The 16,714-nt window shown below is 36.8% G+C and overlaps 1 protein-coding gene across 5 annotated transcripts in view; it reads right to left on the reverse strand.

The window, feature by feature from the left end:
• The window catches only part of Rsph3 (Radial spoke head protein 3), a 320,248-nt gene that overhangs the window by 142,349 nt on the left and 161,185 nt on the right, over window positions 1-16,714 (reverse strand). For all 5 annotated transcript variants that reach the window (XM_083141452.1, XM_083141451.1, XM_083141450.1 and 2 more), the window contains exon 2: window positions 1,334-1,421. In XM_083141452.1, coding sequence (XP_082997578.1) covers window positions 1,334-1,421 — 88 coding nt within the window. The remainder of the gene's footprint in view (window positions 1-1,333; window positions 1,422-16,714) is intronic.

The raw sequence follows: 16,714 nt of genomic DNA on the forward strand, positions 1-16,714 counted from the left end.
TCGTTATATCTTGGTAAACTGAACTGGAGAGTCTGAAATGCCAGGTGTAAAATCTGCGTTATGATACAACGCCGACAAATATGTTATCATTCATAACTCTAAGAAAGATAATATCCTCAAACAACTTTCAAAATAATTATGAGGAACTGTACTTTACTTTTTATCATTACCATATTTTCGATCTGATTGATATTTACCATGTCATGAGACATAATATAAAATCGAGAGCGAGAAAAAATATATATTTGAAAGTGTTTTGTTTCTATATTCAAGGGATAACAAGAAAACTTAGTTTGATGGTAATTTTATACTTTGTTGGAGATTTCTCTTTCGAATGGCACCAGTTTTGTAAATCTGTGTAGGATAGTAACGTTTCTTTCGTGAGAAACAGTAAGCTAAGTGTATTTCACTTGCAGCCATTTTGAATCCAATATGGCGGCTACTGTCCCAGGTTGCAAAGTTGACAACATCACCTTTTTCACTCTCCATGATGACTTCTTTCAGAAAAATAGTGTTGCCGCTTGTGGCGCTGACGTTCCCAGGAGATGACAAGTTTTGGCCAGTTTGTCGCCCTACATTAACAAAGTATTTGGATTTTAATGTTTTCATATTTACTTTAAACGTATTGTTATCAAAAATATAAATATGCATGTGTCACTTCTGACAATTTGTAATATGCATCGCGCATTTTTTGGGATTTATTTTTAATAATGGTCGAATTTTACTTGTTATACTGCTGATATTAACGGACATACATATTTATATATTCAGGGTAGGCACAAAGTCGCATTCCCCAATAAATGATGAAATCTTGTTTTGGGGAAAGCGACTTTGTGCCCACCCTGTATATGGGGTGTGGGGCAAGTGCAGGTGACCTGTTCCCATGCCACTGAATTCGTAACCCAGAATCCAGGTTTCACATTTGAAAGATAATTAAGTTTCCTGGAATTTTTCAAAGTAAGAAGAATGGAACATATACTACACATCAATCTCCAACCTAAAACTACTTAAGAATCATACATTTTATAATAGTTCTTAATTTTAGAATGTTTCCACTATTTTCAGAATTTTATTTCTAAGAATATATGTTTAGACACTTATGAACTGCACATATTCAACCTGTAATTACATTACACTTTACTATGTGAAAGAGTCCTTCATTTATTGTCTGCACATTCTTGTTTTTACAGTCATTCAAAACTCAACTATTCTAAAGTTTAACTAAAATGAAACTCCTGAGGAATTAACTGATATTATTAATTTACTCAACCTTAAATCGAAAGTTTTTAACGGACATATCTAACCAGAATCTCGTAAGAGGAAAGGCACTTACAGTTGGCATGGGGCCCTGAGCGAAGGTGCTCCCTCTGACAACTCGCTTGTCGAACATAATATTTCCGTACGGTGCATTGCCATCAGGCCTGGAAATAAAATAAAATTAGATGTTACTTAATATTTATTAACTAGTTTTGCACAAATGAATTACATTGTGTATCTAAAAAATACAACATTTGAAAGAATAAGATGGAAGAAAACGTTGTTTTACGTTACTTGAAGTTATTTTGGCCAGGACAGACAATTAAAGTACGGATTGGACAAACCATATTTATTACATGCTATATCGGGAAGAACTCAAAGAAACTGTACTCACAAAAAAAATGGTTCGTTAAAATTAACCAAATACACACATTCCAAACATACACACAAAAATATACTTCGTATATTGTTACTCTTGAGATTTTACTCAACAGTATACATTCTCAAACACAATTACGTTGTTCGTTAATGAGTTTTTAATTTATTTTAATATTTGCCATTTTATGTTACATGGATTGATGAAAGGACCATCATAGAGCAACACACGTTTTCAGGCCGGTACCCAAATTGGGAACCTTCAGTGGCGAAGTCGTGAATCCAGCACTCAAAGCGTTCAGCCACCGAGTCGGCCGATTTTTCCACAGTTTTATTTTATATGTGAACTACAACCGAACATTCATTACAGCCGGTCTCCGTGGGGGAGCGGCAAGCGTCATAATACGTTACTAAACCAGAGTTCCCAGTTTTGATTCCTGATTAAGGCATGCGTGCATCGTTGTCTTTGTCCCTTGATCCATTTAATCAGATCATCATTCATCCCCATCGAAGCGATTCTCCAGGAGGAAGAAAAACGTGGCAGAAAGAAAGAAGAAAGAGAACGAGCACAATGCTTATTGTCTTAGAACATTGTCAAACAAGGTCGGATCGGTAGCCGAGTCGCCAACCTTCGTGGCGGAGTGGTTAGAACGACGCCCATGTATGACATGGAAGCTTGTGTTTTTATGTGAAGAATGAGTAATAGAGAAAGACGTCAAATTGATATTGGAAAGAGTTTCAGTTTGTTTTTAACTACACTTTAGAGCCGGCCCCCGTTGCTGAGTGGTTATCACATCTCGCTACGACGCCAGGGGTTGCGGGTTCGAATTCCGGCCTGGGCATGGGTGTTTATGAGTGTCATCAATTTTATAATTTCATCACCCACCCCCATCTTCGCAATTAGCGAACAGTGGCACAAAAGCGAAACCAAATCAATCAATTAAGTCCACTTTAAGTACAGAAAGGCTAATCTGAACTGGACATACAGTTTAAAGTAGGATTCGAACAACTATGTTTCTCCATCGGGTATCGAACGTGGCATCCCTAGATATTGGAAAGGCAATGACAGGGAAAACTACGGGTTAGAAGTTTTCCTTAATAAAGAAAGAAACGCATTTAGTGGTCAACTTTCAATCTCGCCACCGAAGTACCAGGGTTCGAGTCCTGGCCTGGGCATGGGCGTTCTCCGTCGTTTGATTTGATTTGATTTAGTTTATTTTACTTCTCGTTTTGTGCCTCTTGGCTAATTTGAAAAGATGGGGATGAGTGATGAAATGATTGATTGATTGATTGATTTAGTTTATTTTACTTCGCGTTTTGTGCCTCTTGGCTAATTTGCGAAGATGGGGATGAGTGATGAAATGATGAAATTGATGAATGGACATTCACAAACAACCAAGCCCGACCGGGATTCGAACCCGGGACCCTTGGCGTCGCAGAGCGATGTGCTAACCACTCGGCCACAGGGTCGGGCGGCGTTCTCCGTCGTGAACGTTTGATAATTTACATCTATCATTACTCATCGTCGCGATTATCCAAAGGTGGCACGAAAGCAACGCTAAATAACAAAAAAAACAACCTAAATACCATTCAATATCAAATTGCATATTCGGAAAATGCTCTCTGGGAGTTAATATTTAACAGGTGATTAGACCGTTGGTCCCTAAGCGTCTATCATTTCGTTTTAAGCTACTCTAATATTTTCATATACACCATAAACGTACTAGCTATAACTGTTATACCTAATTTTATTAGATATAGAGAAGACAGTAGAAATTCCTCACATGTAATGACCAAGAAACATTCTAATAAGTTAGTTTTTATATTCATATTTCACTCACAAAATTTCTGAAGTTACCCAATTGTAGAAAATTGATAGACACAAAGGGGAGCTTTAAAAGTACAGTCAGTCGACTATCTTTGTCCAATGCTACTAATCTTACTATGTTGTGCTACGTGTGATACAGATAGATTTAACACCCCTATTCCATACAATCATCAGGGCTGTGAGCTCGTGGATTTTTAGTTGTCTGTAGTTGTCCATCTGTTGCAAACTGTGCAAGTAAGGACATGTGTTTGATAGGAGTCCAGAACTCGCGACTTTATTCCTTCTATCTGGACATTTTAATGTTATTAATGGTTGAATAACGTAGTTCTAAGTTTAATCTATGTTAGTATATTTCTTGTTTAGATTTTTCGTTTAAATATATCGTACGTTATGTTATATGCTATACACGTATGTATAGGCATTTTTTTACATTTCCAATGTTTCTAACCAAGATAATAACAGCACTTCTCGTGTTTACATAATAATCATTTTTTCTAGGCGAACAATGTGTTTCACATTATTAATTGTGGATAATGTTACATAATATTGTATATATAATGGAATTGCGTTACATAATAATCGATTATCAACGTTCAATTGTTTACAACGATAATGGAAGTTCAGCCATCTTGAAAGATTGTTTTTTATTATTTATTTTATTTTACTTCGCGGTTTGTGCCTCTTGGCTAATTTGCGTAGATGTGGATGGGTGATGAAATGATGAAATTGATGAATGGACATTCACAAACATCCAAGCCCGAGCGGGATTTGAACCCAATCTTGAAAGAATATGTATATTAGGTATTAAATCTCTCTTACTGTGAATCCTTGTGATGATATCTATTCCATGTAGAACCTACGTGCAGTGGCGCAGGAAATTTTTTCATTTGGGGGTACAAAATTCAGCCTCTCTATATATATACACACACACACACACATACATATATGCATACATACATTTACTCCACAGGCACCTACCTGTACCTAGGTATAATATGAAGGCATGAGAAATATTTAGAACAGCTCACATGAATTTCCGTTCTTTTAATACAAAATTTGCATAAATATTTTTTTATTTTTTTGCTTTTCTTAGAATTTATGGTTATTTATGAAACAGATTTTAAGACCAGATAACAATTCCGAAACATATGTAGCTCTGGACCTCCTTCTGCGCTCATCTTGAATTTAATGGAACGGAAAATCAGGAGTTTGAGATGTGAAAATTGCGAACAAAAATACATCTATTCATTTTAATGCAGTGTGAGATTAAAAGGGGTAAGGAGTATTCGCCCCTCTTCTATCTTGAGCCATCCCAACCAGGAATAATCATATCTCACCCACTGGATATACAAACCATATTATTGAATATCATACTTATAGAGTTCCACTTCAGTTCAGTTCATTTTAATTTTAAAATACCATAGCTGCATATAAAAATATCTTTAAGCAATTTATGGCAGATGTGAACCACATCCAATGCCATATCTTCGGTGTTTTCTCAGATATCTAGAGGGCGTAGTATTGAAAACATACTGGGTTGAGATGGTTCTCGATCTACTCGTTAGAGTCATACTTTGGAACATTAGTAAAACATTTGAGAAAGCATTTTGCACTTGTACTGTGCCTAATGGCGCTCTTCAAGGACTGAAAGTAATATCATTCAGTACATTACAAAACCGAAATCCTTCATATCTCAGAGCAAGTAGGAAACCCATACGCTCGAAAGTTCATTTTTTCTCTTCAATCTTTGGTGAACAATATGAAGAGCCGGCCAAGGTTTATTTTCGTATGTAGTGGTATTAAATGCAGGTACATGCGTGTGTTTTAAGGTGACATGTCAATTTCTCGTTTATCTAAAAAAGTTAACTTTTAAAGTAAGCAAAAGCATGTGCATGTAACAGTTCAAGATTTTCGCACCTACAAAGAAAATCCAAACACATTCCCATTTCGCCGGTCTCCGTGGCGGAGGGGTTAGCATATCGCGCTACGACGTCGTGAGTTAGAATCCCGGCCTGGGCATAGGTGTTATTTGTGAGTGTCCCTTAATCAATTTGATTAATCAACAGTTTGACTTTAGAGTTAAACTTAAAATGGCGTTTGTGTTACATTCGATATCAAAGTATACCTAATGCAAGGTAAAAATAATACCTCCCCCTTCTGATAAAATCACAAATTTCACTGTTTTAATGTCTAGAAAACATTTCATTTCACCTTGGAATGATATCGCGATGAGACAAGTAGAGAATTGTCACAGCTTCATCTCTTCTCCTTTGTGGTTGGTGAGGTCCTTCTCGTTCTTGTTTGTGCTTATTTTTGTTTTGGTTTCAACTCAGAAGTTGTTAAAGTTTATTCTAGATTCACTTTATGCTCAGATAGGCTAATCGTGACTGGATTTATAGTTTAAAGTGGATTCCAAAGCTCTGTGCATGTGGGACCCCTTGATAACAAGGCGAGATATCTGGTCCTGACCCACGAAAATATTTAGTAAAAGCGACACGTAAATGGTGTTACCACTCAACATTTTACAACGTGTACCTAGGTAGACTATATGTGATTAAAGCAAAAACTTTTCTTAATAACGTTAATCTTGTTTCGACGCTGCGAACCGTCGAAATACGGAATTTTATCCTGAATAGATAAAACCGGGCATCACAGGCTCGCAATTGTCACTAATGGATTTCACTTTGCAATTGCAGTAAACAAAATATACGATTTACTTGAAAAAAATCAATAAGATATACACTTGGTATGTCTGGATAAGACACATAGTAATTTAAATATTTTTTAAACAATTTCTTCAAATATGATACCAGTTTTGATTTTGCAGATATTTATTTCAGTCTCTTCTCGGAATTTGAGAGGAGAGAGAGACTTTTTCTTGTCTCAGTATCATCTCTATTTTCAAAACATCTCAATGTATACTTTTTCGAACACCCTCTTACAAAGTTATGAAAATTATGGGTGAGGTACAGGAGTACATTGTACCACCCAATTTGTTATGTCATGTCTCGTCTCGTTTGTGTTAAGTATTTAGTTTCCAAAAATTCCATTTGAAGAATTCATATTGTTTCCTGATGAAGATTTGTATCTTATCTTCGAATCGACGCGACCCCTTCTTTAGAAAAGTGTACCCCTTTACGCAAAAGAGAATTCTTCTGGAGCGTGATTTTCTGAGAGTAAACTTTACCTGATTCCTTTGTTCCACACACATTTTAAACAATTTTCATTTCCTTAAAGAGGTTTCCAAGAGCAGAGGTCATTGAACTAACAAGCACAATGTAGTAGTAGAATAAGTTTATGGTTTGAATTTCTGTGGTAATAAAGATAATGCTTTAAGTTATAATCAATATAAATATTTTAATTGAGCGACTTGAAAATATGTTATTTTATAACAATAGCACCTTGCGTCTGTCAAATTATCGAAGGGGGTTTACGGATTTAGGGGGTACAGTACCCCCCTTCAAAAATGTGGGTGGGTGCAATGTACCCCTGTACCTCCCCCCCCCCCGTTCCTGCCCCACTGCCTACGTGTGTATAAATTAACCGCTGTCTACAATATGGTCTGAAATTGCATTTATTTATTTAGTACCGATATGTTATAGTCGATACAGTCAACTTCTGCTTTGTTTTTATCACTTGACAATATTTTAAGCTAATAGAGATCCGAGACATGAGCTCCTTGCTTGAAGCAAGAGAATCAGCTACCGAACGCTACTATATTTTAATGTATTTTTCTTCGGATTCTCTATTGGTGGAAATTTGGAGAGCAAATGATGAGGATAAAATCACTGCCATAAATTATTTTAAAATAAATACCTTATCACATGTTAACGACTTATATTCTCGAAGAATCTGAAGTTACAATGGAGAATTAAGTTATTTATCGAATAGCATCCTTTCTGCTCACATTGACCTTTCTTGCGAATGCTGATAGTCACGTAGCTCTCATTCATGAAACATTCATCTAGACCGTGAGACCATCACCTTTTCTTAGAAATGCAGATCAATGTTAGCTTCTTTCTTTTGTAGACCAGTAAATAATTCCCAAAGCGCTTCGAGACTTTCTACACTGAGAAGGGGGGGGGGCTGCTCTGTCTAAGTTATAGTATACCATGCATAAACGTCAATATGAAAATATTCTTTAATAGTACTAGTTAAAGAATGTATTAGTAACAATGAAAGAAGGATAAAAATCAATTGATATGTTTATGTGGCCTCTACCCACTTACTAATCGCGTTTAATTCCACTTGTAAATTCCTAATGTCTTGCGATATGTTTGAGTGGTACAGTGTACATACAGTTGCGTATAGACCGTATATTGATGACACTTGGTGTACACTTATCTTCACATAAAGTGGTACACTCGTTTGAGTATAAGTGCAGCTTCGGCGGTGATCAAGTGTGGCGGTACACCCGAAGTAATTGTTGGAAAATAGCAACCTACAGTGTTGCTGACTACTAAAGTTTTTCATCACGTGTATGGAAATTTATGACTTGCAGAGTGCAAGGAAACGATTAAAGAAAGCCCTGACTTGTAATAATAATGCAATACAGAGTCTAATTTTACATTCGAACATCAGGGCTAAATTCCGGAAAAAAAGCCGCAATTACTTCACTTGGGGGAAAAAAAGGTCATTTTTACTTGGAAGAAGAAGGAAGAGGATGATGTCTTTATTCTAATGTAATAGTAGTCGTCATTCAAGATGCGGACGGGAGAAAATAATCAATATAAAGCGAGAAGAGTATTTCTCTTTCTGTAATGGTTCCAATGATGCGACTTCTGGATCAGATTAGTTTCTATTTCTTAAGTACGCATACTGCTTTTTGCAGTATTGCAGAACAGCTAGGTTTTTACCATCATAACCGCACACTATTGATTTCATTTTGTTTATTATTTTATGTACTTGTTCGATACTTACTGGGGTAAGAAAAAAAAGAACGTATCATTATTGGGTTGCTGGATATAAATGTTAGTTTCATCATTTAACGCTACATTGTTATCTGAGGATGCATTTGGGTTTCCCTAGAACTCGTTTACTGCATTTGGCTTGAATCTATCTGAGGAGAGCGCATTACTCTTTCTTTTTGGTAAAAGTCCATGATTTCTGAGGTTAGACTATGAGTTTTAAACATTTTGTACATTCAGATTTACCGTATCGTTATAATGGTTCAATTTTGCGTTTCTGACTACTTTCTTGGCTCTGTCTCTTAAAGTATTTGTATGATAGGAGAACGTCTGGGTCTCCTGTATTTACATATATCAGATGAAAGTAGTCGCGCCACTTCCAGAATTCCCTTAATCGATTTGAAATCCATAGGGTGGGAGGTTTGGTTACGCGAATTATTCTCTATTAACCTGATAATATTTTACACCGATGCATCTACGCCATCGTTTCTTTCGAATTTACACCATTCCACTTTTTCCGCGTCTTTTCGAAACTTATCCAAGTCCGTGGTTTTGAAATTTCTAATTTTGAGGAATTTTTTAAATTGTTTGGTGCGTATAGGTCAAATGTGGAGTAGGTTATGTGATGATCTGTAATTCCTCGTAATTCGCTCTGCCCAAATTGCTTTACAATTAAATCTTGTGAGCAAAATCAATTAATGACTTTGACGTCGCTGTCACCCTGGTTGGTTTAGTAATTAATTGTTTCCCATGAAGTTACTTGATTATACTCTGAAATATTAAATAGTAAAAAGAGAACTCTATCTGAAGAAAAATTTGAACTGATTTAAATAGCCATATTCTCTGTCGGTTTTAGGCGCTATCCAATAACTCTAAAAGTCTTCCAGAAAATGAGTGAACTTATCAATTTTTAATAATTTCCCTTATTCTTCCTTGACGTTCAAACAGCATATCTCGCATGCTGTTAATAACTCATACAAATTACTAGGCTTTGTTGTTAGAAATACTAAGAATTTTAGAAATATAAATTGCATAACAACCATATACAACAGTATTGTGAGAAGTAGACTTGAATATGCTTCTATTATATGGTCACCAATCTACAAATCGCATACCGTGGAGAGAACACAGAAGAAATTTTTGAGGTATTTATATTATTTAAAATATAATAAGCCAGTACAATATAATGTGCCATATCAAAATTTGCTGCATGAATTTAATTTTAAGAGCCTTTGTAATAGGTGGAATATTCTGTATGACTTATACTTACATAAAACTGTAAACGGTATATTAGACAATAGTTATTTCCTCAGTCAACTACAATTCAATACCAGAAAAAGTAATTTACGTGGGCGAAACTTACTGATTCCGAAAGTTCCTATAACTCAGAAATAAGCAGCCCATTAAGTAGAGTGTGTGATTTGTATAATACGCTTTCGATGAATAACCAGGCCTTAGATTTATCATTGCCATTCAAATTATATAAAAAAATAATTGAATCAGAATTGACAACAAATACATTGTAATTATTCCCATTGTTTACCATTATATTCTACAATTATAGTATTTTATATCTGTAAATATTGCACAAGTCTTTGTTCTTGTATGGTAAAAGACATGAGAAAGGGCCAGATTATTTAATTTCAATATTGATTACGTTATTGATTCCTTGTATTACTTGTACATAGGTACTTGTTGATGTATGTTTATATATTTGCTAATAGTATTGTTTTCTTTGTTTTTTTCTGCCGTCTGTAATTGGCGGTTTACCTCTGTTGAGGGCAGTAAATAAATAAATAAATAAATAAATAAAAATTAACATGCACTCGATCTTCTCATTTTCACTTCATTCGTGTACTCGTACTTTGGTAAGCACGAGGCACATAGAAGCCTTGTTTGTCTGTTCCCACCATTCAGGATAATTTTATTCGCCAAGTTCTTGCCAATCTATATCGATAGAAGTTTGAAATGATTTGGAATCTTCTTTCGCTTTGAACTGATTGGTGTTCTTGTTAAAGCAGCTTAAATCATCCAGATATCTTTGTGTACTATGTAATCATTTCAGTTGAGATCTTCCTGAAACCACAATTCATCCATGCTACTTCGTACCTTGATTTTAAAGATTCCTTTGATGACTCAACAATTTTCAGTATACCTATATGTGTATATGAAGCTTTACTAAATTAATCCCTTGTACCAAATAAGAAGGAATTTTGGTTTGCTCCAGAGTTTATATCTAGGCTCCTCCAGTAAGAACACCGCCATGCATTTTAAGGCAGTCAGTCATTTCAAGGTGGAGCCTCCCAACATGATGACTCATATCGTCTCCGTACAGTTGTGGCTGGCCGGGAACCACTGAACTCAGTTCGATATTTTGAATACATGTATATGTACTGTACATATATTCAATATCAATATGCAAAGGTTTGAACTGTAGTGACGTCAAACTCATGTAACATCATTACGATTTATTTAGTCATTAAGAAACAAAAACAGCAATGCTGTTACATCACGTGAATGGGTTGAAGTTTGGGTATTTAAGTTTTTAATTCATCAAATCTTGAAGGCTGAAAGGTACTCAACCTAAGAAACTCACTCACTTTCTAGCATTTGTAAACCCGAAAGTGTATGGCTACAGCAACACAAGCCTTCCATCTGCTCCTATCCTGGGCAAAATCAATCCAATCTTTTCCATCCTGACTGATTTCCTTTAGGTCCATCTTAACGTTATCCCCCCATCTTCGTCTTGGCCTTCCTACAGGTCTCTTACCATCAGGTTTCCCAACAAGAATCCTGTAAACTCGTCTTTCCTCTTCACGTACCACGTGAACTGCCCACCTAAGCCTTCTTGATTTAATTATTATAATAATACGTACCTTAATATTAATAACAATTACACATTTATAAATTATCTAACCATCTTCACTCACCTGTCTTCTCATTCCTTTTAGATCCAAATATTTTCCTAAGGATTTTATGTTCAAATACTCTTCATTTATTTTCCTCTTTTAATGCAATGGACCAAGTTTCACATCCGCACAATACTACAGGCAAAATTACTGTTTTTTTAAAAAAAAATTAACTTTGTTTCATAGATATTATGTAAAAGGATAAAAGTTTTTGAATAGAAATGTATTTAGAGCTTAAGGCCATCCGAAATGTGTAGTTATTGGAAAATATCCCAATCGTTTTTACCAGTTTCGACATGGTTAGAGTGGGATATTGTGATCCACTTTTGTCAACATGAGGATTTTGGAATAATAAAATTTCTGTTATGAAAGATGCTCTAGCACTTATAGCGATAAGATTGGTATCTTTGTAATTGCCCTTATTGTCAACTCCAGAGGAGTACAGAGCGACAGAGGTCCTTGAATGCGTCAATGGCTGACAATGTATGTAAGTATTTGCTGGTGATAACTAGAGAGAAATCATAAAATACGCGCCAAGTTAAGAGTCAATTGGATGTTCTAAGTGTTCAATGGAAAATCTTGCCTCCACTACATTATGCGAATGGGATACGATTTTGAGATCTGATCAAAGAAGGGAAACGAACTTGAAAAATTCATAGCAAAATATTTTCTAAACAATTTTCACTATTTTCGTATCATCAGTTACAATGAAAATGTGTTTTTCTTTCATTCACATTTTCAGAAATCAAATTAGGTTATATACATATCTTGTATTTCTCTTAAAAATGTTATTTTAGGTAAATTTATAAATACAAAAAATAGTATTTTAATGGTTCAGTTCATCTAAAGTATTTTAACAAACATTTCGTAACGTTACCAAATATACAATACTATTGTATGGTTAGAGAATTATTAAGATATTTAACTCGGAGTTATTCGCATAAAGTATTAGTATAGCGAGTTTTCTACAAGACCTTACTTACTTACTCTTTAGCTGCTACAGGACCTAAAGGGCCTTGGCCTCTCTCACAATGATAGCATATTCTCTTCTGTCTTCTGCTCGACTTCTCCACCGTCTTACTCCCATCCTCCTAAGGTCCTCCTCAACATCCTCCAACTATCTTTTTCTTGGCCTTCCTCTTAATCTTCTCCCTCCTGGCACCCCTTTATAGACCTTCTTAACCAGTCTGTCGTCAGGCATTCTTTCCACATGTCCTAGCCACCTCAGTCTCATGCTTCTTATATCGGAAGCTATATATTTTTTTATGGAATGCTCTAATTCCATCGTTTCTCCTTATTCGCCACTGTCCATTCTCATTTACTGGGCCGTATATTTTCCTCAGTATCCTTCTTTCCCATCCTCGCAAAAGTTCTTCATCTGCTTGCACCAAAGTCCATGTCTCTCCTTCATATGTCACCACTGGCTTTACCACTACCTGATATACTTTGATTTTGAAATTTCTACTCAGCCTACGAGATTTGAAAACTCTTAACAGTGAGAAATAACTTCGATTACCAGCTGCAATTCTTGCTTTTATTTCCTCCTTAATATTATTATCCATGATAACTAATGTTCCAAGATATTTAAAACTTTTGCATTTTTCATAAGTGCCTCCATTAAATTGTATATGTTGGCCTTACCTGAATTCCATGTTTCGCGCTGAGAACATATATTTAGTCTTGGTCTGATTTATTTGGAGCCCAATCTCACTAGCTCTGTTCTCCAATCTTTCCAATCCTTCCTTCAGTTGTTGCAATCTTCGTGCCATCATATCAATGTCATCAGCATATGCTAGATTTTGGCTCACTCTGTTGAAGAGAGTCCCTCCTGGGTTACTCCCTTAACCCACTCTTCTCATGATCATTTCTAAAACTATATCGAACAATATCGTAGATAGCACATCTCCTTGTCTCAAACCTTGGTTCGCTGCAAATTCCCTTGTCAGTTCTCCTTCAATCTTCACCTTGCATTTAGTACCCCTTAGCGTCATTCTGGTTAATCTTATTAGCTTGCTTGGGATCCCTAGCTCCTTGATTGCCTCATACAATTTTCCTCGCATGATACTGTCATATGCCTGCTTAAAGTCTATAAATAACTGATGAATATTAATGTTATATTCATAACATTTCTCCATTATCTGCCTAACCATGAAGATTTGATCCGTAGTGGATCTGTTTGGTCTAAAACCACACCCTATTATTCCCTCGGTGAGTGGTGACAATCTTTCCGCTAGGATCTTTGCAAGCACTTAGTATATTAGGCTCAGTATAGTTCTCACAGCAAGTTTTATCATTCTCTTTATATATAGGGCAGATTATTGCCATACTCCATTGATCAGGCATCTGTTCATGTTCCCATATATCAGATAACAATTTATGTATATACTTAATTAGTTGGTTTCCTCCGTTCTTAACCATTTCAGCAGTGATATTATCAATCCCTGGGGCTTTGTTATTCTTAAGAGACTTAATAGCTGTTCTCTCTTCTTTTAGTGTTGGAGATGCTCCGGTTTCGTCATCATACTCCTCTCCATCACTCAATTCTAGATCTTGGAACCCATTTTCCACATTAAGTAAGATCTCATTTTTCCCCCTAGGTTTCCTACTTGGTCTTTACAGAAAGCTGTCTTCGGTTGGAAGCCTCTCCTTAAATCCTTCACCCTCATATACATTTTCCTTACTTGCTGATTACTATTATATTCTTCAAGTTCCTCAATCCACTCTTTTTCAAAGTCCGTTTCTTTCTCCTGCACACTCTGTCTGCTTCCTTTCTTTTTAGTTAGTATTGTTCTGTGTTATACCTGGTTTTCCTATTAAGCATTATCTTTCGTGCCTCATTTATTTTATTTATTGCTGTTCTACATTCCTCATCAAACCATTCACCTCTTCAGATCTTCGTCTTCTCTTCCAGCACTTCCTGTGCTGTTTCATGTAGTATCTCCTTTATTATACTCCATTTCCCTTCAATACTTTGATTTCCCACCTTTGACTTATTTGTTCAAGTTGGTTGCCTACCATTTCGCGAAATTGGTTGGAAATTGCTTCATCTCTATTTAACTTCTCATCATCATACCTTGAGGTCACCTTCCCTCTTCTTCCATCCCTATATGTAGCTATTCGTTGTCTGTATTTAATGCGGACTAAATAATGGTTCGAATCACTGTCTGCTCCTCGACAGCTATCTACTTGTAGTACAGAAGGTCGTTCGGGATCTCTGAGGACAATGTTGGAAGTGTGATAAGTTCATGAAAACCCATGTCGCCACCTACGATCATGCTCAATTCGAAAACCAGCACTCCGCGCTATAGGCCGACAACGTAATTTCCATTGCAACAGACTTTTCCGAGGAGTTATCATGTCCAACTTTTCCCACTCCTCCTGACAGGCTTTCCAAAGGCCATTGAGAGTGCGTGGACGTCTCTTTCCTAAGGCCCGTTTCAGGAGTCCATGTACAGAAGTCCATGGGTGACCCATCTGGCGCCTTCACCGGAATGTCGCTGTAAGGAATTGCACGGATGCCAGTTTACACCTCCATTCGCTGTAAGAACAGACGAGTCGAACGGGAGGTATGGCTGGATGCTTTATCTGGGTGCACCCAGACCTGGTTTTTGGCCCCCCATACAGTGTCAGGATATCTATGTTATAAATGGGTGTTAAAACCTCATCCTGATAGTACGTGGAGTTCACCTTCACATTATTAGCTACACAGCGAATTGCTAGCTTGCCATTATAGCAGTATCCAGCGATGATGATGAAATCCCGTGGAAAACATTCCTGGCATTCTCGATACAATGTTTGATAATTGTTTTTGTCGCGAGGGCGTAAGTAAATCGCGCGGGGTTTGTGACAGTCACTAAGGTAGACATATGCTTCGTCTAATGTCACCACATTTTTCCATCTCTCTCCTGCAAGATAGGTCTCATAGAGCTTTCTAGCGTTCGTGCGACGTTCCGCAATGTGACGAGGCAACAGCTTGTGAACTCGCCGCTTATGCCGCATTTCTAGTTGCAGGTCCTTCTTGATTATGGTGTTCACTGTTGACACAGACATTCCCAACTTACGTGCGATACTCCTTTGGGGGGCAGGGTTACCACCTGACACAAGGACCTTCACTTTTCTCACTATGTCCGGTGTACGACTCGTAGCTGCTCGTGGATTTGCCTGTTTCTTCCCCTGTGGAATTAGGCCCAGTCGGCCTTTACCTTTTTTGTTCAATACCGCACCAATCCCGTTCTTCGATATCACAAAACCACGCTTCTTGCACATTCCTTTGATTGCCGAATAGCTATATTTAGCATCGGAAAGGGCTGTTATGTAGCCCTCCCAGTATGGTTCAATTTCTTCGGCATCGTTGTAGGTAAATGGCACAACACTCTGCACACGCGTTCTCGGTACTGAAGTGACTCAGCATGCACCGTTTGGACGGACTGACGTTGATAACAGCGCCGCCAGCAGCTTTCAAAATCGTCACCAGAGATCCCGAACAACCTTCTGTATATCAGAGGCATGCCTTCTGTCTATCAGCACATGGTCAATTTGGTTTTGTGTTACACCATCGGGTGAGCACTATGTCATTTTCCTTACATTCTTCCTTTGATGCCAGGTGCTTCTAATTACCATTAATTATCAGTCTCAAACCATTATCATTTGAAAATTCATGCAGACTTTCCTTTCCTATAGTGTCTTGGAATGCTTCTTCACGTCCAGCCTTGGCATTAAAATCTCCCATTATTATTGTAATGTCATGTTTTGGTATACGATCGATTACCTGATCCAACTGCTGGCAGAATCCATCATTTTCATCTTCTTCTGCCTCTTCCGTTGGAGCATATACAGATACTAAGGTAATGTTAAATAACTTAGCTTTCATTCTCAACGTATATAGCACATATTTTATTGGTGTGAAGTTCTTTGTTACAGTTTTATATTTATTGTTTAGTAGGAATCCTGTGCCACCTCTTGTGCTTCCACTAAACATTAATGTATAATCCCCAGTAGATAACATTCCACTTCCTTGCCATTTGATCTCCTGGAGTACCGCTCCTATTATTCTGTATTTCTTCATTTCCTCCTTTAAGTTTTGCAGTGCATCTGGTTTACTAAAGTCTTCTAACAAACATTTCGTAACGTTACCAAATATACAATAATATTGTATGGTTCGAGGATTATTAAGATATTTAACTCGGAGTTATTCGCGTAAAGTATTATAGTGACTGTTTTTCTACAAGACCATTATTTTTTTTTTCAAAAATAGATTTATTGATATATTATGAAAGTTTACACTATTTGGAGCATTTCTGCAAAATCCTGAAGTTGAAAGGTGCCACCGTTCCCGAGATATATCAAATCAAAAATATCCAATATGACGGACTCTTTTCAAGATGGCGGCCATCAGCACGAAGATTGCGGTTGCCTACTCGACTGAACATGTCTTAAGT

The sequence above is a fragment of the Lepisma saccharinum genome, chromosome 20 (assembly GCF_977018435.1).
Source record: "Lepisma saccharinum chromosome 20, izLepSacc3.1, whole genome shotgun sequence".
Lineage (NCBI taxonomy): Eukaryota > Metazoa > Arthropoda > Insecta > Zygentoma > Lepismatidae > Lepisma > Lepisma saccharinum.